Source organism: Doryrhamphus excisus, linkage group LG5, assembly GCF_037039965.1.
Source record: "Doryrhamphus excisus strain RoL-2023G ecotype Guam linkage group LG5, RoL_Dexc_Guam_v1.1, whole genome shotgun sequence".
NCBI lineage: Eukaryota > Metazoa > Chordata > Actinopteri > Syngnathiformes > Syngnathidae > Doryrhamphus > Doryrhamphus excisus.
In genome coordinates, this window is record NC_136361.1 from 15,815,194 (window position 1) to 15,836,645 (window position 21,452).

The following is a 21,452-nucleotide window of genomic DNA, read 5'->3' on the forward strand; positions in this document are numbered from 1 at the left end:
AGATGTTTTTCTGACACGGAACAGTGGAGGGGGTGATCTAGTGTGCTTTTTCCTGGAGGTCCAGTTTGTGCATGGGCGTCAAATGGCAGATGGTTGTGTGTAGAAGTTGCAGGGGCCATCCCGTGCGACTGAAGGCTCTGGTCTGTGTGGCGATGACTGGCTTTTTCAACAGGACAGCGCTGCAGTTCACAATGCCCGACTGACAGAGAATAACCTCACTCCTTTGCCCCATCTTGCATGTCCCCCTGATCTAAATCCAATTTAGAACATTTGGGGAATGGATGGAAAGGGAAGTTTACCAAAATGGACATCAGTTCCAGACAGTGGATGCTCTGTGAACCCATATTTACTACCTGGAGCAACATTCCCACTAGCTTCCTGGAAATACTGGCATCAAGCATGACCAAACTAATTTTTGAGTTGAAGGGGGTTTTGTTCTTTTTTTTTTTAGTTGTGGTCTTAAACTTTTGATCACCTGATAAACAGCCTATTTCAGTTTAATTTCAGTTTGCAATTACTTAGAACCTTCTTAAAGGGAACCGATTATGCTTTTTCCACTTTCTGACCTATAAATGTTGTTACAATGTTGTATTATCGAGTTAAACTATGACAAGATTTCAGATAATGAAGTATGCGCTTGAAGGAAGTTTAGGGTGGCTCTGAATGCTCGTTTTTTCTAACCGGCTCACTGTAAAGTGCTGGGCTATTTTATATGTGCCTGCCCGGGTACAATCTGTAGGCTTGCTCTCCCCGACGAGTTCACCGTGTTAGCACGGAGCAATGGCTTCCAGGTTTGTTTATGTTTGAGTGAAAGCCAACTTGCCAAGCATCAGGCAGAAGTGGTTGGAGTTGCAGATTCCAGGTGAAGTGAAAAATCTGGAACTGTTTTGTGAACGTCGGTGAAGCTGGACTATCCAACAAACTGTTGCGGAAGCCTGTTTGCCTTTCCGACGTTACTTGGTCATGCTAACAATTTAATTTTTCAGTGTCCTAACTGTATTTACTTAGTGTAGGTAAGCAGTTGTCTGTGTAGCATGATAGAGTGTGCATACAGGGAGCGTCTTACTTGCATGCATGCAAATTACAAGCTCACTGATGCGGGCCGTGGGTGGAATAAATTAAAACATACCATTTCGGAAAGCCAAGGAAATACAGATGGAATAGGTGCAGATTCTGGAAGATCTAGAAAAGCTTTCTGTGCAGGTTATTGTGTGTAGCTGCTCTATAGGAGTCCACAACTCAATACAATAGGGCCAGAAATGGTCCCCTTTAAGTTTGATTAGGAGTGTATAATAATAAGGTCAGTGCTTTTATTTTCCTGGACAAATCGGTAGTGTATAAATCAATTTTAAAAACCGCCTATCAAATTTCTCGATAACTTTCTTTCCTGTACCCACTCCCCTAAACATTGGATCGTCCTTTTCATTATTGAAATGATTTGATGCTTCTGCTGAACTCAAGCGCTTTGTTTTTAAACTCAAGCTTTACAGATGCCACATGTGTTCTGTAGGCAATGTTGTGGTAAATACAGTATGTCTGTTGAGACAAAGTAAAGTAAAGCTCTTTACTGCCACCTAGTGACACTACTTCATCTTGGTGTGGTGGGGGTTGACATCGACTGGAGGTGCAGTGTTTATTCATTCAAGTGGATGATGCACCCCATGATTAACAAGGGGCACGGCATCTGTTTTCTACCAATTACAGCGCATGACTTTTCATACCAAATCCTACTAAATTCACCATCAGTTCTTCTTCCCAGTTGGATTCTTTCCTTGCATATGCACATATACCACCAGCCCATATAATTCACCTCAGCGGGGCCCTTTTGGCCTCCATGCCTACGGCCTTGGGTGTTCAGACATTGTGCAAGTGTGACAGAGAAGTGGACAGGAAGGGGGGGGGCGCTGTCATTTTGAGTGTATGCTGCTGCTGCAGAACCCCTTTTATGCTTCTGAAAGGACGCCGAATGAATGAATAGCGTGCCTTTGTGTGGGATCATGCGTGCTTGTGCCCGTGTGCATGTGCATTTATTTTGATGTTCTTTGAGCCAGCGTCACGCATGTGGGTGTTTTTTCTGTACAGACTTAGAAAGACTTTGCGCATATGCAAACCTGAGGGAAAGAGTACACATGTGTCTCATGAGTGCTGTGTAGGTGTGTGTGTAGCCCGTTATCATGTATGTGGAAGGCAACAAAACAGCTCCATATTGTCTCCAACACTGTTTGTGTCAGACTAACTACAGCAGTGGTCTCAAACATGTGGCCCGCGGGCCAAAGGTGGCCTGCAGGACACTAGTTTGAGGCCCCTGCGTTGATATGAAAGTTTAATGTTAGTGCGGCCCGCGCAAGTTTGATATGGATGCTGTATGGTATCATGTACGCAGAAAAAATTATTACGTTTGATTAATGTTCATGTTAAAGGTTAAATAACTGTTAATAGTTATCCTCCCTACCCCTGTGGAAGTGGTAAGTTTTTAAGTTTTTAAGTTTAAAGGAAATAACTTGAAGGCTACCGTTTAGGTCGCTAGCTCTCTAGTTTGCGAGTTAGCATGTGTCTCAAGACCCTGCAGTTGCGCAATATGTTGTAAATAAAAAAAAGTATAAATGTGACTATAGTCGTGTTTTGTCATGTCTACAGGGCTCTAATAATGCTTGTTAATTTTAATCAGAAAAAAATAATTTGTCTTCACACCAACTATATGTGGTTTCTTAAGTTTTTATTATTTGCCGTTTTATTATTATATTTATTTATTTATTACTGATTGATTTTCTTTATTATTGATTTTTCATTTTATTTTTCATCTTATTTTGTGTAGAAAAATAAAAAGTAAGATATTTGAGACCAATGGAATGTTTTATCAGAGCTTTTCTTGTAGAAAATTGGAGTCAAAGCGAAGTTTTTTTAATTTTGTCAAATTCTCCATTTGACCGTCACACAATTTACACAGCACCCATCATACGTCCACATACCCCCCCCCCCCCCATAAAAAGACTACACTAATGAGTTAGTTAATGTCTTGTCGCAACTGGCCATAAAAACACAACAGGCAGAAATACAATTAGCAGCAAGGTGTGTGTGTGTCCGCTTATGTGTGTGTGTGTGTGTGTGTGAGCCGGTGTAATCAGGCATCAATCATTGAGTGCCGGATATGATGTGCATGAGCGGCAAACATCTGTTGCCATGGCAACAAAGCAAACATCACGCTAATGAAACACTGATATAACATAGATGCAGTAAATACTCATGAAAAGTGTGTGATATGTTGTTTTTCTGTGTTTGTGTGGCACACGCTTTGACATTTCACCTTTTTTGTGGGGACATGTTTTTTTTTTTTTTGCAGGGACATTTTAGCTTGTCCACACCAAGAAAAAAACAAAAGGGAAGAGCTCCTTTTACTCTGTTTGATCATGTGTGTGATCTTCAATCTTGTCTTTTTGTGTTTTTTTGCAGCAGCACAACTCTTGACATCTCAGCTTTTACGGGGATGCTTTTTTTTTGTTGCAGATACATTTTGGCTTCTCCTTATATATAAATATATAAATTAAAAAAAAAGTAGAAGGAACTCCTTTCACGATACTGGACTTTTGTGTGTGTGATCTTGGTTTTAAATGTTGATGTGGCACAACTCTTGACATTTGAACTTTATTACGCAGACATGTTTTGCTTTCAGGACATTTTGTCATAGCCAAAAACTGGAAAGAGCTCCATTCACCATATTAGACTTGTGCGTGTGTGTGTGTGTGTGTGTGTGTGGCGTTGCCGATCAGTGTTTATGTTGCACTACTCTTGACATCTGACTTTTATTGTTGGGATATGTTTTCAGTGCGTGGACATTGCAAAAAGTGCAAAAAAAGTTGCAAACAGTGCAAAAAAAATACTATGATGAGCTCCTGTAACCCAATTCAAAGTGTGTGTGTGTGTGTTTGTGTGTGTGTGTGCTAGCGAGAGAGAGAGAGAGGCAGAGAGATAATTTGTTTTTCGATGTTTATGTGGCACAACTCTCGACATCTCACCCTTATTGTGTGGACATGTTTTATTTGCAGGGACATTTTGGCTTGTGCTTACACAAAAAAAATAGAAGGAGCTCATTTCATCTTAGTACTGTGTGTGTGTGTGTGTGTGAGTGTGTGTGTGTGTGTGTGTGTGTGTGTGTGTGTGTGTGTGTGTGTGAGTGTGTGTGTGTGTGTGTGTGTGTGTGTGTGTGTGCATGAAAGAGAGCGAGATATTGTCCTTTTAATGTTTATGTGGCACAACTCTTAACATTACAACTTTATTGTGAGGACATTTTTTTTTTCATTTGGACCACTCTGATAGTGTTTGAGTGTATACATGTTGTCTTTCTGTTTATATAGCACTACTGTTATTGTGGGGACATATTTTCTTTGCAAGGACATTTTCGGATGGTCCGCACAAACCTAAATACGAGGATGTGTGTGTGTATGTGTGTGAGAGGGAGAGAAATTGTCATTCGGTGTATGTATGGGGCACAACTCCTTGACGTCTCACCTTTACTGTTGGGGACACTTTGGACATTTTGGAAGCAATTGACATTTTGTCCTTGTTTATAAAAAAAATAGTGTGTGTGTGTTTGGCATGTGTTGTGACACATGCTCATATGTAAGTGTAACACAAACATTGTCATTCTCGTCTTGTCATGTAATTATAACTACTATAGTAGGCTGTTTTTGTCCTTAACACTTCTATTCATTCCATTATTCACTCACTTATTCATTATTATTATTGCCACTTGTATTATTTTAAACTATTTTTTTTCCCAACCCAATTCTGCATAGCAACACTTTTGGCATTCAACTTCCTGCTACTTAATTGACAGTGAGCAGCGTTATTATTCATAGCCTGAATTATTTTTTTTACTGCACTTCTTGCATGCATGAATGTTCATCATCTTTTCCTCAGAGCAAAAAACATTCAAATTGGACTTAAAGTTGATGTTCTTGGAATTGTTTGGGAAATTATAGAACATATAATGGCAGCATATTCAAGGTTGTTTGGCCAGCACACGATGGTGCTGCCACGAATTACGGGCCCCATGAAACACTAATGACACTGCCCCCCCGCTATTGTCACCGCATCTGTATTTTTGGGGTCCCTGTCAGGCAGGGTCCTTGGAATTCTTGTAACTTTCCCTCCCCTGCAACACACACAACATCACAGTCTCTCCACTTCACTTTCTTCATCTAATTTTTGTTGTTTTGCTTGAAAATGCATTTTTAACCCTTTTACTCCATCGCATTGCAGTGGCTTCCCCTCCTCTCTTCTCCTCATCCTGGTCTACCCGGATACGGATACCCGGGAATAACATCCCCGCTCCCTCCCTCCCGCCTGCCCTGTGCTTTACGTAATGCTTAAAGCCCCGCATATCCTAGCCGGCCATGGCAACAACCACATCTGGATCACACAGCCACCCCTCTCTCTCTCTCTCTCTATCTCTCAAGACTGGCACACGTGAGCCCCCTCTCCCTTTCCCCCCCACTCCTATCTCAAGACTTTCCACAAATTATTCCTATATTCCAGGCGAAACAAGGAATATACTCCCCCTAAGCTCCAAAAAGACCTTGACTGGAAAATTTGACCAAAGTGTCGTTAAAATATTTTTCAGTCCCGACTCCAAGCTTTGCAAAATGTAGTCTTTGTATTTGTTTGCATGCAAGGAAATGTGTCTCCTTCTTCTGGGTTTGCTCCACACTATATAGTCTTTTCACTGTTGCTGGCACTTGGATCCTGTTGGCCATTTATCTGCAGGCAAGTAGTGCCCCCAAATGGCCAAATATGAACATTACATGTGCAAAAAAGGATTGTGGAGGGACGTCTCACTCTCCAGGTTGTTTTCCCCCCATAATAGTCCACTATGGGGACGGATTATGAAGATTAGTGTTTCATCCAATATTGTCGCTTTACTCTGTCATCCATCGTTTTACTGTAAGTTCCAGTTATTTTTTTAGGGGGGTGGTGGACGTACAAAGTGGCACCTCTGGATGCTGCTAACAAGTCCATGTCCAGTTTGAGGGGACAGGTAGCGATGGTTGGTAGCAGGACAGCAGGTGATGCAGGGACCTGCGCCCCGACATCACTGTTGCCACGGTAACTGCGAAGGACTGGTGCATGGAGTTTATAATTGGACAGAGTAAATGGTGGGAGGGCGGGAGCGAAGGAGGGAAGGGAGGGTTAGAGGGACACCGAGCACAAGAGGTGGAAGATGAATTAAGACCAAGAGTGAGATTGGACGGGAGGGTCGATGGAAGGTGGCACTTTGCCTCATGCACCGTGTCAGCGAAGATAACGAGTGGGAGGAAAAGTTTGGTCACGTGGCATTTTCGACACACACACACACACACACACACACTACAAGTTGATGTCAACCAATGGAAAGCTGTAGAACACCTACACATGACAGCACAGTAACAGGAAGACGTAGTAAGGCTTAGCTGCCGGGTATTCCCCCCCCCCCCTTCTCTCTTAACTGCCTTATGCAGGCAATGACACATCTCTTTAACCTGATCCAAAGATTTGCTGTATCTTAATCCAAACTTAAACCAGGCTTAATGTAAAAGCCGTGCTTTTGAAGGTCAGCATTGCTAAAGCTGAGTAACTTTCACCCCTGTTTTCTTTTTGCAGGCTGTATATTTGACGCATTTGATTGCTTGGCTGTTTCATTTCCCTGCTGTTAACAGATTGGATTGATTTGTCTGTGATTTATAAGGCCTCTCCCCTGAGGCTTCTTTACTGGTGTGGTCGAGGTATGTGGTCATGGTTCTATTCTCAGCCCCCCCAAAACCGTATCAAAGTGTTCATGGGCTAGATACTGCACCCCTGGTTGTTTTTGATCTTGCGTTATCAGTAGGTTAATAAGGTAACAGCATTAAAGCTCTTTGGTTTTGGTTATGGTTTTATTTCATTTGAACATACATGAGATTACAATTGAATGCATCACATAATCAGTTCACAGTTCCACATGTCCAAAAGGAGTAGGAAGAAGCAAAGCTTATTAAATCCTACCCCTCCATCTGGTACTTTTACAATCAGTAACTGTTACATTTGTTCACTTCCTGCTTTCCATAATACGGTTTAAGTTTTTTTTTTGTTTTTTTTTTAATAATGTACCTTGTACCGAAGTATGAGGTGATATGACCATCCAATGACATAATGTGTCATAGTAAGTGTCAATATAGTGATATGTATAGCACATCATGACTGGTTCAAGACTCTTCATCCTTGTATTTAGCAAACATCAACTGCTTGTATTGTTTCTTGAATTGGCTCATCGTTGTGCATTGTTTGAGGGTCTTACTCAATCCATTCCATAGTTTGATTCCACATACTGAAATGCTATGGCTTTTTAACGTAGTCCTAGCACAAGTGTTTAGTTCTATTGTACTTCCCTGAGATCATATTTCTCCTCTCTCGTAGAGAAGTATTGGATGACATTTTTAGCTAATTGGTTATTTTTAGCCTTGTGCATTATTTTAGCTGTTTGAAGATTAACTATATCAGCAAGTTTAAGTATTTGTGATTTTAGAAATAAGGAGTTAGTATGTTCTCTTTGAGTGCCTTGAAGGTCAGTCAGAATAATACTGCTACTGACATCATTGTTAACAACTGTACAGCAAGTTGACATCGAAAGCGCATGCAGAGATATATAATCCTGCCTGATTCGGACCAAAATGCGGCTGCTGCGATCTTGTGGAGTTAATCCAAAACCAAATCTACATTCGGAGGTCGCCGACAACCACACTTGTTTTGCTAGTGTTGACCCACACACCTGGCGACTATAAGAGACTGTGCAATTAATTAAATATAGGCATTAAATTGTGTATTATGGTAATCATATCTCAGCGATCATAAATAGATTAGCTGTGTGTTGGGCGCTTTTTGTTTGGCTTTTTTTGTGACAACCACAACAAGGGGTGTTAAGAGAATGTGAGAAAAAAACGAGGAATACACACAAGATGCTAAGTAGACTCACATTCAAAGCAGTACAACTCAATCTGGTTGTTTCTGGGTTTTACAGTAGTTTGCTTCTTTTAATTTAGTATTTTTGAATTTTAAACAGTAAACTGCAATTGGGTCTAGTGGTTAGCGCGCAGACCTCACAGCTAGGAGACCAGGGTTCAATTCCACCCTCGGCCATCTCTGTGTGGAGTTTGCATGTTCTCCTTGTGCATGCGTGGGTTTTGTCCGGGTACTCCGGTTTCCTCCCACATTCCAAAAACATGCTAGGTTTATTGGCGACTCCAAATTGTCCATAGGTATGAATGTGAGTGTGAATGGTTGTTTGTCTATATGTGCCCTGTGATTGGCTGGCGACCAGTCCAGGGTGTATCCCGCCTCTCACCCCAAAGACAGCTGGGATAGGCTCCAGCACCCCCGCAACCCTCGTGAGGAAAAAGCGGTAGAAAATGAATGAATGAATGAACTGCAATTGGAGCAACAAGGTAAAGTGTGTTTCTTAATCTTAAATTCTTAAGTGTTTCTTAATCTGACTACTTTTTAGGATTTAGGACAGATTTTCTGACCCTGGCCTGAGACAGATGATTTCCATTTCCTTTCCTGAAATCAGAACTAGTCAAATATGATCAACTCGGATCGAGTTTTTCCTGTATAGTCCTTATTGTTTGTAATGATAAACCATCTTCGCATTATTGTCATTCCATTACATCTACCAAGATGTTTACGTTTTGATTAGTTCATGGTAGCTTGTTGAGATCCAGGATTTGATTTGATCTAACGTGAGCATTAAACCAAGGCAAATTCCAATTGTATGCATGTTGTGTGTGACTGTGTGTGTGTGTGTGTGTGTGTGTGTGTGTGTACAATTCAGGTTTTTGGGCCTTGTTGACTGTGAGAGGGTTAAGTGTTTTTACCACTGAGGGCACCCTGCCAGTGTCACTCCAACAACACTAGTCATATCTCAAGCTCTTTTCGGGCCGGTTTGCTTGCTGCTGCTGATAGTTGAAACCCCTCCCAGTATTGTATTTGTCTACATGAGCTAGCTAAGCATGACTCATGCATCTTTGCTTGAGATACTCTCATCGGGGACCTATTCGCTGTATCTCACTACTCACAAAACACTTTTAGCATTGTTCTCTTTGTATGTGGCCGCCATACGTTGCCCTTTCCACTGTTTGAGAGAACTTGTGTTTGAACAAGTTGTTTTTTTTTCTACTCCCTCCCTGCCTCCCATGGTGAAAATGGCTCTCTATTTTTACCCTGCAGCCCTCTCCACTCATGGACTGTTTCAGATGTTTCCTTCTCTTTCCAAATCTCTGAACCTTCCCGTTTCTTTTTCTCTCTTTATCTCTCCCTGTGTGAGTTTTGCATCAGAGAAGCTGCTTTGGCAAAAGCCTATCATGGGAAGACAGGAAGAATGTGTGAGATTTGAAATAGTGTGTAGAATGACATCATTTTCTGGCATTCTAAAAGAAAAGGTGCTTTCTTGTAGTTTTGACCTCAAATGCAATAACAAAAACACATAAATAACTTAGACGATATCTAAAGAAGAGATTATATTATGCCAGACTGCTCATTAACATTAATCACTAGCTCACATTTCACATATTTTACAGTAGTGTGCTCACTAGCGCCATCTTGCATTGGCTGGTCATCAGGAACACTCGTGTTTGTATATGAGGGCGGGGTTTTGTGGCACAGCTGTAATCTCATTGGTTGGCCTAGATATGATTGTATGGGTTTGATTGGCCGCTTTCTACGGCCTGCTCTTACTACGATGCCTTAGTTATATAGCTGGGGGTGGTTTAACCAAAAGAAACTATACTGCGCTCATCAGTGTTATCATGTAGTTATTATGAAGGTATGTTATATATTTTTTACATACTTTTTTCCAAATATGTTGTAGATTATGTCATCCACAACGGCGGATGACTACAGAACATTTGCATATGACTGGCATTCCACTGCACCCCCCGCCCAATAAGAGTCGTCGGCGGGCAAATGACAGGGGGCCTCTCTGCCCAATAGCCGGGCAGGTTTGGCTGAGGGTGGGCGGGACAAAAGGCAGGGGCGAGGTTGACAAGAGCAGAAGGGGAGGGAAAAGGAGAACGCAGGAGGGGGGCCAAGCAAGCGACCAAGCGACCAAGCAAAGCAGCCGAGTTTACAACAAGAGGAAGACGAGGGAGAGGGGGGAAAAAAGAAGAGGACAATCCGGGAGACGTCGACTCAGGAGACCCTAATGGACGCAAAACACACGATTTTGGGAGCGAGAATCTACCCCGAAACGGACGATGTGTGCGCCGATGTCATCCACGAGAAGCGGCTAGCTAACCTGCAGTAGACAGTCTTCTCCACTAACCCCTGTTGGCTTCGGTTGTAAAAAAAAAGCGTTAAACCTTGAGGAGGAAGTGAGATAAACAACACAAAATTCACCCGGCGTATTTCTTGTCGGTATTGTAGTGTGTAAATACCAAACTAGGAAGATATACAAGTGTCTTGCTAGCTAAGCTGCATGCACGGTTTGTTTGGCTGCTTTTCTTAATGAACAGTACGCGTTGCAACAGTGCGTGATGGATGAATGCACCACAGCCATCCGCCTAGTAAACAAGCATTCACGCGGCTTTACTGCTGTCCTTCTTAGCGCCCAAAAACGTGGTTTAATTCAGTGATGTGGTGGAAACAACAAGTTAGCACCGGGTGTCTTCTTGCTGTAGACGCCGCGTCCCCGCCTGGAGGGAATCGAGTCAAATACGCCTTTGCAATTGAGACATGAGAAGAGTTGCGTTGCTTTGGAGTGTGCACGACCAGGGGCGTTCCCGGGGGCTCTGTCCTTTTGGGGCTCCGGTGCTCGTAAGTGAAATATATATACGTAAAAACAAAGGTGCACATATATATTAGCTAACCCTACTTTGACTATTAATTTCTTCCAGCGTCTACACTCTTGATTTTAATGGTCTGTTTTTGTAATACACCCGTGCTACTCGTGTGAGCGAGTTGAGTTATGGCCCGGAGAGACTGCGTAGCTCCCAGGCGGATGTTGTAATCCAGGCCGTGGATGTAGAGGAGGCCTCTTTAACCCTTTCATCGCCATGCTGCTGCAGTAATGTAAACAAACATCCAAGCAGGCAGAGGGGGCTTTGGGGGTAATTAGAGCAAGACGAGCAAGGGAACCTAGCCTTTTGAACCACAATCTACTTTTATTGGATTAAAAAAAAAAATTATTGACCATTGTCCAAATAATACCTGTACATGACTCATAATCCTCCTGTGAAGAATGACTCGGATACCAACAACCTCTCATCAATAGCAAAGAAAGAATTTTGTCTACTTCCCTGTAGGAGAGATTATACGGAATAAAGGACACATCATTTTTTTTTTGTTTTGTGGAGAACCATCACTCTCGCGACAACATCTATCATGTTTTCATCAGAGAATCCTCAGTACCTCCGACAAGGATTAAGCATGTTTGGTTAGTCTTGTCATTCATTTTTCTATGTCACAATTACAAATCTGGAGCTATTTTTGGAACCTTTTGTTCAGTGTAATCGCAAGATTTGATAGTCGCATCCCCATTGAATGTGATTTTATGACATGTTCACTGTTTATTTTGCCTGTTTTTGCATTAATGTCAATGATCCAATTAAGGTTCAGTTCAGAACATATCATGTTGACTCATTTGGTGTTCTCTCTCCTCCAAATGAGGAAGCCAGTTCCCGGTAATTGACTCTAGAAAAGGCCTGGTCCTTTCAAATCAGACTTCTGATGAGACATTATTTTCTTTGTACATAGACTAAGCGGACATCCTGTTTTTTTTCTACAGTGTGGACCAATGTAGAACCTCGGTCTGTTCCAGTTTTCCCATGGCATTCTTTAGTTCCCTTCCTAGCTCCCACCCAATCGGATGCAACTTCCCAGCCGGGGGAGGGTCTGCATCCTGTCAATCACCCCCATGCGGCCAGTCTAAAGACAGGTACTATACTGATGCTGAATAATTAAACACTTAATTTGTCTCGGTCATGTCATCAAGAGTGTCTTGTGTTTCCTCAGATTGCCAGGGAGGAGCAGCACCACCTCCGGAACCCGCCGAGGCACCTCCCACAGTGGAGAGAGGTCCCCTGACCCGACATGCCCCTGCTCCCGAGGAGCCAGAGAAGGAGAAAGGGGACGGGGAGAGAGAAAGGCCCGACAGCGAAACAGAGAGTGACGTAGATGACCCGTATGTTCATATTTTAATGTAACAGAATGTGTTAGCCTTTTGCAGTTATTCTTGGCGCATTGCTGTGTACACAGACATACAGTGAGTGTGATTTGTCTTTTTTTTTTTTTTCTTGCACTAATTTGGGCAGTAGAGCTCCATGCCAGAACAAAGCAGAGAGGAACAAAAGCTTTCCTTTGCAGCGCACTGTATAAAAAGGCAGCATTTTCATTTCAATGTAGTTTCTTGAGATAAAACTAGTGATTGAATAGGACTGATGGACATTTGTACTCTTTACTAGCATTCTGACATCTGTTTTTGTCTTATTGTAGCTTCCTTCCAGGAGTTGTACCAGAGCAGCCCCTCTCGACATCCCCTGTAAAGAGACGCACGCAGTCTCTTAGTGCCCTGCCCAAAGATGGGGACAAGAATAGCCCAGGAAAGGTATTCTTTTCACTCTCTTGGGATGATCTATTTGTATTTGTTGAATTCGTAATTCTGACTTCAGACGTTCCACTTGACAATGTTGCAATTGTCCATCTTCTTGTTTTTCATCTTCTCAGAGAGAGAAGGACCACATCCGGCGACCAATGAACGCCTTCATGATTTTTAGCAAGCGCCATCGAGCGTTGGTGCACCAGCGTCACCCCAACCAGGACAACCGGACTGTCAGCAAGATCCTGGGGGAGTGGTGGTACGCTCTTGGACCAAAAGAAAAACAGAAGTACCATGACTTGGCCTTTCAGGTACAGTAATAGGACTCATAAAAAAAAAAGATATGGTGTTACGTGTTAAGCATACAAGCAAAGAGTTGTCCTTTCTTCTTGTTGCCAGGTGAAAGAGGCCCATTTTAAGGCCCACCCTGACTGGAAGTGGTGCAACAAAGACAGGAAGAAGTCCAGCTCTGAAGGTCGCGGCGTTCCAGGAGGCAAAGATATCAGGGAGAGGAGCATGTCTGAGTCCACAGGTTGGTCTCGTAGAACCCATATGAATAAAACATTTATCAGTCGTTTTTCTTAACATGCCTTTTGTTTTTGTACCCGGTAGAGCCGAATTCTGTGGAGATGAAAGGGGTGGCGCCGGGTCTGGTGGGTGTGTCTGAGAGGAGTGCAGCAGAGGGCCACATGAGCCAGTTGACTCGGCCCAGAGCCTTCTCTCAAAGTGCTGTGCACAACCTGGAGCGCAGTGACAGGGGCAACACACAAGCCCTGGCGGAGCTGGCACAGGTACAGTTCATAGTGTGACTGCAGATTACTATGGAACATTAAAGTTTACACAGTGTAAGTGCTTTATGATACTCCAGCATCTCGGTCTCGTCAAGCCTTATGACTTAATATTATACGCAGTACTGTGACCGTTTTCTTTCCCTTAGATGTGTGGAGATGGGGGCAGTCAGTTTTCAAGCCACGCCCCGCCCCTGTCCCAGTCTCAGCGAGGGGTCAGCGAGGACATGACCAGTGATGAGGAGCGCATGGTCATCTGTGAGGAGGAGGGAGATGATGATGTCATTGGTAAGACATTTGGTCTACATTGTAACGGTGCAAAAACTGATGCCTGACTCCTCTTTACATGGGAAATCAATGTGGTTTTTAAATTGTAGCGGCGTTGGATGTCAAGTGTAGCTGTAGTTTATTTTGTTTTCCAGAGGACCCTTATCCCAGCAGTTCCATCGACCTCAAATGTAAGGAGAGGGTGACGGACAGCGACAGCGAGAGGGGTTCTGGTGACGAAAGCATGCAGAAGGTAACTGACGTGGCTGTTGGTTTTTGATACACAACACATAACAGAAATAGTATCAGAAATCATAAATCCTAAAATTACTTGCAGCATTTCCTGTAGTTGTGTGTGTGCGTGTGTGTGTGGTCTTAAAGAAAGCGCATAACCGCAACCATTTGTCAAAAGACATCCCTCTTAGTACTGGCCTTTTTTGATTATTTTGACAGCTTTTTAAGGTGCACAGAATATTGTGTTCTAGAGCTATAACCGTGGTACCTAAAAAAATAAAAATAAAAAAAGAAGGATTAGACTCTCATCTTTCATCAGAAAATGAGTCCTATTCTGTTCTTTAGTAATTGGCAGTAGAACATGGGTGTGTATCAGTAAAATTGTACTTTTCTCCAAAAAAAGGGAGAAAAACGGCTATTTGTGAAAAGATACATTTCAAAAATAACTTTCACTGACACAAATGTAACCATATATCTTATATAAACAAGTTTGCCACAACATAACCATGTTGTTTTCCATGAAAATTGACAATTTATTTACCAATATAACACCATAAACTATTTAAAATGTTCACATTTGGAACTGAACTGTGTGTTTGCGCGTGTGTACATTAAAATTGTCTTTGTGCATGCTACACGGCTCCATGCTTTTCAACTTCCTGGTTGCTGTAGCGTGCTAGAATACATGGGAAAGATACATGCCGAGCTCTTATAAAATGCACTTCTGCCACCCTGTGGCTGTTTTTACAGATGAAAACTGCACTGAACATGATCTTTTCTATTGTGCAGTTGCGTCGTCATCACCTCTTTTTGCCTCTCGCGCAAAAAGACATATAAATACATCTTGAGATCGGGTTTTACGGTTGAAAAATGTCTTTGCTAGCGAATGAGTTAATTATCACCAGGTGAAAAAACATTGGCATTAACACAGCTGTGGCTGTAGGCAACCTCCTTATGGTTAGTTCTGTTGCTGCTGTTTTGTGCAGTGCACTTGATAGTAAATTATTATGCGGACCAAGAGAGCTTACACTCCCAAAATATTGTGAAAACTGCTTCTCATAAATTATTGCCTGTTTCCATTTTTTTCTAATTACAATTTTTGTAATTGGAGCATTTACGGTAAATTCCTCTCTATTGTTGGTCATCATTGTTGATTTGTTTGGCTTTTCAGCGAGTCTTTGCTCCAGTCATCTGCTCCACCGCATCCTCATCTTCCTCACATGCGACCCCTCATGGCAGGAGTGTATCACTGTCCTCCTATTCCAGCAGCAAGCGTTACGACGAGGGGAGACCAGGAGTCTTTTCTGATCCAAGGAGGAGGGAAGAGGGAGACATAAAAGACACTTTAAGGGCTGAGGCGGGAGCAGTGCAAGCCTCGCCTCTCTCTCTTTCTTCTGGACAGTCGGTAATTTCCCCTTCTCCAGCAGCGGGAGGACCTCCCCATTCCTCGTCGGTGGTTGCAAACGTGCACCTGGGCATCGGCGCCGTGAGGGTGGCCTCCACGGTGCTGACCAACGTAATGCGACCCGTTATCAGCACACCTCTCCCAATTGTCAACAAACCCAGAGAGCGGGGCGCCTCATCCAGCCCACACCCGCCTGAGAGGAAGCCTATGGCCCTCCAGCAGCAACCACAACTTCTGATTGGATCAGGAAACAGCGCCGCGCCAAGTGGTTACTACTCTTCATCGTCACCCAACCCCGTAGGGGCTGGAGTGGTGACTAATTTTGTGTTAGGGGGTGCTCTATCTGGGCAACCCGCAGTGCAGCTCATCACTCCACCACCCCAGCCTCAGCCCCCCCAACAGCAGCAGGTGTCCCTGTCCTCCACTGCTGCTTCAGCACCGCACAGCCACTCCAACGGACCGCTCCCTCTGCCCCTTTTACAGCCCCAGTTCCTTCCCACCTCCTCTCTGGCTCCCCCTGGTGGTAAGGCCATCACACAAGTCCAGTACATATTGCCCACACTCCCTGCCAATCCTAAGAGTCCGCCACAGCAGCAGCAGCAGCTCTGCCAGCCAACCAGTATCTTCAACCTGCCAGCAGCCCCGCCCACTCACACACCGTTGGCCAATGGAAAGCAGCAGACGTGTTATTCATCCAGCCCAGCAGTGGGCGTTGTCAGCCCAGGAACAAGAGGTGGCATTAAAGCTACATTTCTAATAATAGTCATCTTTGGTGACTCAATAAATTAAAAAATAATAATTATTTTCCTGCTTTGACTCAGTCCAAACACAGTCTCCAGTGCTCCAGGGTAAAATGGTTGTTCCCATGGCAACCGTACGGACCGCACCGGCTCCCGCCCAGCAGTTTCCTATTGTGGCCCCGCCACTTCCTGTCCAGAATGGCGCTCAGGCAGGAAGCAAGGTTTGTCGACCATATTAATTAAGCAACAGCATTAGCTCACCACTTGCAGTTCTCAATGTGTTCTTTTTCCCATCTCCCAGATCATCCAGATAGCCCCAATGCCGATGGTCCAGTCTCAGCTGTCTCAGGGTGCAGTCCACCCTGCTAGTCCCTTGCCTGTAACAGTGGCCACCGCTGCTGTGGTGGCTCCGGGCCCAACCGCCTCGCAGACTGTTCTACTGCCCCCTGCGCCCACCAGGTACTGAAAATGATCTTCGGGGTCACCAACCGGTTTCGCGAGTGGAACCCGACCTGGTTTGCTTAGTTTAGCAGAGCATGCTAGTGAAGTGCTGAGATTTAGGCAGTGTGTTTACTGTTTACTGCTTTATCGACCATTTAAATTATGTAATTATGAGCCCTCGATAACGCATGGTTTCAAACTGTGGCCAACACCATTTGTATTGATCACCTGCTGCTGACGAAATGATCAGTCTAACAGACAATTTACTGCTCTTGTACTTGGTACTTAAGTACGATGCTTGAGTTGAGTTGAGATAAAACGATGGCATATTCTCCAGAAAGTTGTATTGTTTCATATCTATTGGAGCACAGAAAGCACAAAATCGAGGAAAACAATAAGTACAGCAGAGGTGCTTTGGCAGAACAGCTCTATTCTGGATGTGTTAGTCATGCTATTGGTGGCCCCAGCTGCCTCCGCCTTCCACCCCCACACTACCTCTCCAGCTACACACACACTCACTCACAACACTAGTCATCCAGCGCAGTGCTACTCGCCCTTTGACCCCTTCTGCACAAGTTCTCTTTTTGTTCTTCCTTCCTGTTCTGTTATGTTACTAAACCCAGTCACCTTCCACTACGACGGAGTCAGCATTTTCCAGTAGCACAAGCCGTCTTTGTGTTTTTGTTGGCGTCATGAACAATATATGATTGGAATTATCAATCATCTTTTGATGCGTGCAGGATCACCTACGTCCAGTCCACTCCGGGGGTCCCCTCGTCACTGCCGTTGGTGTCCACAACAGCAGCCTCCAGCCAGCCCCCCACCCAGCCAGCCCTGCCAGTGCCTGCATCCACATATGTGCCACCTCCCCTGGCCACCCTAGGCTTCACAACAATCCCACCAGCTGGCCAGACTCTGGTTCAACCACTGATTGCAGGTCAGTGCAACATAGAGGACTTCTATGAATTCTCCCCCAGTTGTGCAATTTTTTTTGGAGGGGGGAATTAGGTTTAAGTCTCACAAAAATAGATCTGAACTATGCTTTCAACAATTTGTGTCCGCCCGCAGGTCAACCTCCACTCCTGGCCGCAGCACCATCTCCACAGCCCCACAGTTCAGCCCCCGTCTCTGGTTCCGGTGGCCAGATCGTCACCGCCATCTACCCTCCTTCACAGAGTGTCACCATGGCAACGGGGGTTGTCTCCATGGCAGCCGTGCCCCCGAGCGCTGCCGTCTACTCCGCCATCTCCAGTCCCTCCAGCGCTTCCAGCCAAAAGCACACAGCGGCCCCTGCCGCCGTCGCTCATCTCCATCCGGAGCGACACCTGCCTGCAGATCGAGTGACGGACAGGCAGGCCGAAAGGCAGATGGATGCAGCACTCGTGCAGTCGGAGCGCCAGGTGCAGAGCTCTGGCAGTAGCGGATCAGCGGTGCCCTCTAGTGGGCCTGCTGTTTGCACGAGGCCGTACAGTCCTCCTCTTCAAATTCAAACATCAGGTACGCCCACACCTGTAGCGTCTTTCAGGCATTCGTGCTAATACTATTCTATATATGTTTTAAAATGCCTGTCTTCTTACTTTTATGGCCCTAAAGCAGCAACACCCTCAAATTATTCTAATGCACTCAAAGTAGAAAATGTGTGTCTTGTACAGGACAGGCAAGCTATTGCTTTTTTATATTGTTTTTCCACATATTTATTTCAAGACATGTCATGCTGTACTTATTTAGACAGCAAACTACCATATATGGTCCTAATATAATATAATATATGATATGATATGGGCTGCACGGCGGTTGAGAGGGTAGCGCGCAAACCTCACAGCTAGGCGACCAGGGTTCAATTCCACCCTCGGCCATCTCTGTGTGGAGTTTGCATGTTCTCCCCAGGTTTTCTCCGGGTATTCCGGTTTCCTCCCACATTCCAAAAACATGCTAGGTTAATTGACGACTCCAAATTGTCCATAGGTATGAATGTGAGTGTGAATGGTTGTTTGTCTATATGTGCCCTGTGATTGGCTGGCGACCAGTCCAGGGTGTACCCCGCCTCTTGCCCGAAGACAGCTAGGATAGGCTCCAGCATCCCCGCCACGACCCTAGTGAGGAAAAGCAGTAGAAAATGAATTAATAATATAATATAATAGTCATTAATTGGAAGCAGGTGATTAGTCAAATTGGAAGTCCGAGTTTCCAACAAATTTAAAACGCATCATAGATAACAAGTAGGGATGTCCGATACTGGCTTTTTTTTGCCGAAAACTGATATGACAATATTGCCCACCTCTTAATTGCTGTTACCGATATCATATCTTCTATGGTGGAATGAACAACGTTTTTTAAATATCGGTTTTCATGATCTAAGAAAAAAATCTGATATCACATTTTTATACTTATATCGGGTCGATAATTTTCGGTACCGATAATCATCCCTTGTTATCCCTAATAACAAGGTATGATTTGAAGTGCATGAGAACGTGGAAAGGAAATCTTAGTTCGATTTTAAGTATATTGTACAACACATCAGCAACAAAACCAATGTTGTCATAGCAATGAGGAGCAAACTGCTCTGTCAGCCGTAATACCATTAATATGAGTTCATTGTGTAATGCGTACTATTTTCCCACTGATATCAGAGTACCATCTAGAGGTAGATGACACCTCAAATGCAGCCACTGCCATCTTGTTGAGTTACATTTATCAAACTTAATTAGGAGGTTGCCTACAGCCACAGTAAATGTTTTTTGACATGGCGATAATTACAGACCTTGGTGGTTATTTACTTTTGTAGACTATTTACAAGGCTAAAGGAGACTTGGTTTATTGGTTAATTGAATAGTGTTGTTATTTGGATTATTTATGCTAGTTGTAATTGACTCACCAATTACACCCAAGTAGTCATTGTGTATATGTTTATAGTATTTTCTCTAGTTGTATTCAAATTATTTTTTTTCCTTTTTGTCAGGCAATACACCCAGCACACCCAAGCTCAGCCAGCTTCCTGTCAGGCCCCCCCAGAAAGTGAAGGCAACACTGGCCAGCATCCCTGTGGGCAACTACGAAGGAGGGGGTCGTGGAAAGGAGCGAGAAAGGGAAAGGGAGCGGGAAAGAGAAAGAGAAAGAGAGGTGGCATCGAACAGCCACTTCTCCTTCGACACGGAACCAGCAGGACAGACGGAGTCTCCTGCTGCACATTCAGCAGAAGAGCTGCCATCCTCTGAAAAGCCACCAGAGGGCTCCAGTACAGCCGAAACCTCCAGAGAGGTTAGACAACCGATGGCTTTTCTGTACAACCAATCTTGTACTTAAATCATCTATGGGTGTTTTTCTTTAGGCTGGATGGAAGGAATCCCTCCCTTCCTCTCCCCTACCACCTCCATCTGCCACAGAGCCCACCCTGCCGCCGCCCCACACTGACAAAGACGGGCCTGCACCAAAGAAAGTCAAAGCCCGCCCCCCACCACTGAAGAAGACTTTTGACTCTGTGGACAAGTGAGTGTCTTCACTAGTTTAAGTGCAGTACACTCAAATGGCGGACGGTGCATATATACTTTTGTGTGTGTGTGTGTGTGTGTGTGTGTGTGTCTTTATATTTGCTGGTCGGGAAGGGTGTTGTCGGAGGTCTACTTTGAGGAACGTTTCGCAGAGCTGCCCGAGTTTCGACCGGAAGAGGTGCTACCTTCGCCCACGCTTCAGAGCCTTGCCACCTCGCCGCGCGCCATCTTGGGCAGCTATCGACGCAAGAGGAAGAACTCCACAGGTCTGAGTCACAAGAAATAAATCATGTTTTTACAGCGTTAACATTATAGTCGCATTCTTATATTAGAACTAATTAGTCAAACTTATAGCTCCCACATATTTAGCTGAACGGTGGTTCAATAATGAGCGTATACAAGTAGCAGGCTCCTTCATCTCTGGTTAGGTCAGAGGCGGTATCATGTCCATGAGGAAGGTTTTTCCTTCGTGTTGCCTGTCGTCTTTGGGCGAGAGGCGGGGCACACCCTGGACTGGTCGCCAGCCAATCACAGGGCACATATAGACAAACAACCATTCACACTCACATTCATACCTATGGACAATTTGGAGTCGCCAATTAACCTAGCATGTTTTTGGAATGTGGGAGGAAACCGGAGTACCCGGAGAAAACCCACGCATGCACGGAGAGAACATGCAAACTCCACACAGAGATGGGTGGAAGGGTGGAATTGAACTCGGGTCTTTTAGCTGTGAGGCCTGTGTGCTAACCACTCCGTGCCGTGCAGCCTAACATTAACATTACTACATTCATTCATTCATTTTCTGCCGCTTTTCCTCATGAGAGTCGCGGGGGTGCTGGAGCCTATCCCAACTGTCTTCGGGCGAGAGGCGGGGTACACCCTGGACTGGTCGCCAGCCAATCACAGGGCACATATAGACAAACAACCATTCACACTCACATTCATACCTATGGACAATTTGGAGTCGCCAATTAACCTAGCATGTTTTTGGAATGTGGGAGGAAACCGGAGTACCCGGAGAAAACCCACGCATGCACGGGGAGAACATGCAAACTCCACACAGAGATGGGTGGAATTGAACTCGGTCTTTTAGCTGTGAGGCCTGCATGCTAACCACTCCGATGATGATGTTTTGTGCATTAATATCACCTTTGGTCATATTCTCCTCTGGTCCAGATTTGGACTCTGCCACCGATGACCAAGCGTCCCCTAAGAGGAAGAGTCGACGGCGTTCCAGCTGCAGCTCGGAGCCCAACACGCCCAAAAGCGCCGCCAAATGCGAGGGTGACATCTTTACTTTTGAACGAGCGGCGGGTACGGACGGCGAGGACATCCTGGCCGAGCTGGAGTTTGACAAAGTGCCGTATTCGTCCCTGCGCCGAACGCTGGACCAGAGGAGGGCGCTGGTCATGCAACTGTTCCAGGAGCAGCAGGGCTTCTTTCCATCAGGTAAGTCACACAGTGGTACAGTCCATGTGTCTTGTGATT

At 44.6% G+C, this 21,452-nt stretch overlaps 1 protein-coding gene across 2 annotated transcripts in view; it reads left to right on the plus strand.

Moving 5' to 3' along the window:
* The window catches only part of cicb (capicua transcriptional repressor b), a 40,178-nt gene that overhangs the window by 15,507 nt on the left and 3,219 nt on the right, over positions 1-21,452 (plus strand). The window contains exons 3-19 of one of the 2 annotated variants that reach the window (XM_058053007.2): positions 11,789-11,938; positions 12,016-12,184; positions 12,496-12,607; positions 12,727-12,909; positions 12,998-13,130; positions 13,211-13,389; positions 13,536-13,674; positions 13,809-13,906; positions 15,059-16,025; positions 16,114-16,253; positions 16,334-16,491; positions 17,214-17,410; positions 17,542-17,970; positions 19,433-19,731; positions 19,802-19,959; positions 20,076-20,227; positions 21,141-21,413. In XM_058053007.2, coding sequence (XP_057908990.2) covers positions 11,789-11,938; positions 12,016-12,184; positions 12,496-12,607; positions 12,727-12,909; positions 12,998-13,130; positions 13,211-13,389; positions 13,536-13,674; positions 13,809-13,906; positions 15,059-16,025; positions 16,114-16,253; positions 16,334-16,491; positions 17,214-17,410; positions 17,542-17,970; positions 19,433-19,731; positions 19,802-19,959; positions 20,076-20,227; positions 21,141-21,413 — 3,936 coding nt within the window. Of the gene's footprint in view, positions 1-11,788; positions 11,939-12,015; positions 12,185-12,495; positions 12,608-12,726; positions 12,910-12,997; positions 13,131-13,210; positions 13,390-13,535; positions 13,675-13,808; positions 13,907-15,058; positions 16,026-16,113; positions 16,254-16,333; positions 16,492-17,213; positions 17,411-17,541; positions 17,971-19,432; positions 19,732-19,801; positions 19,960-20,066; positions 20,228-21,140; positions 21,414-21,452 lie in introns of both variants that reach the window. The other variant, XM_078790777.1, reaches the window with a different exon arrangement.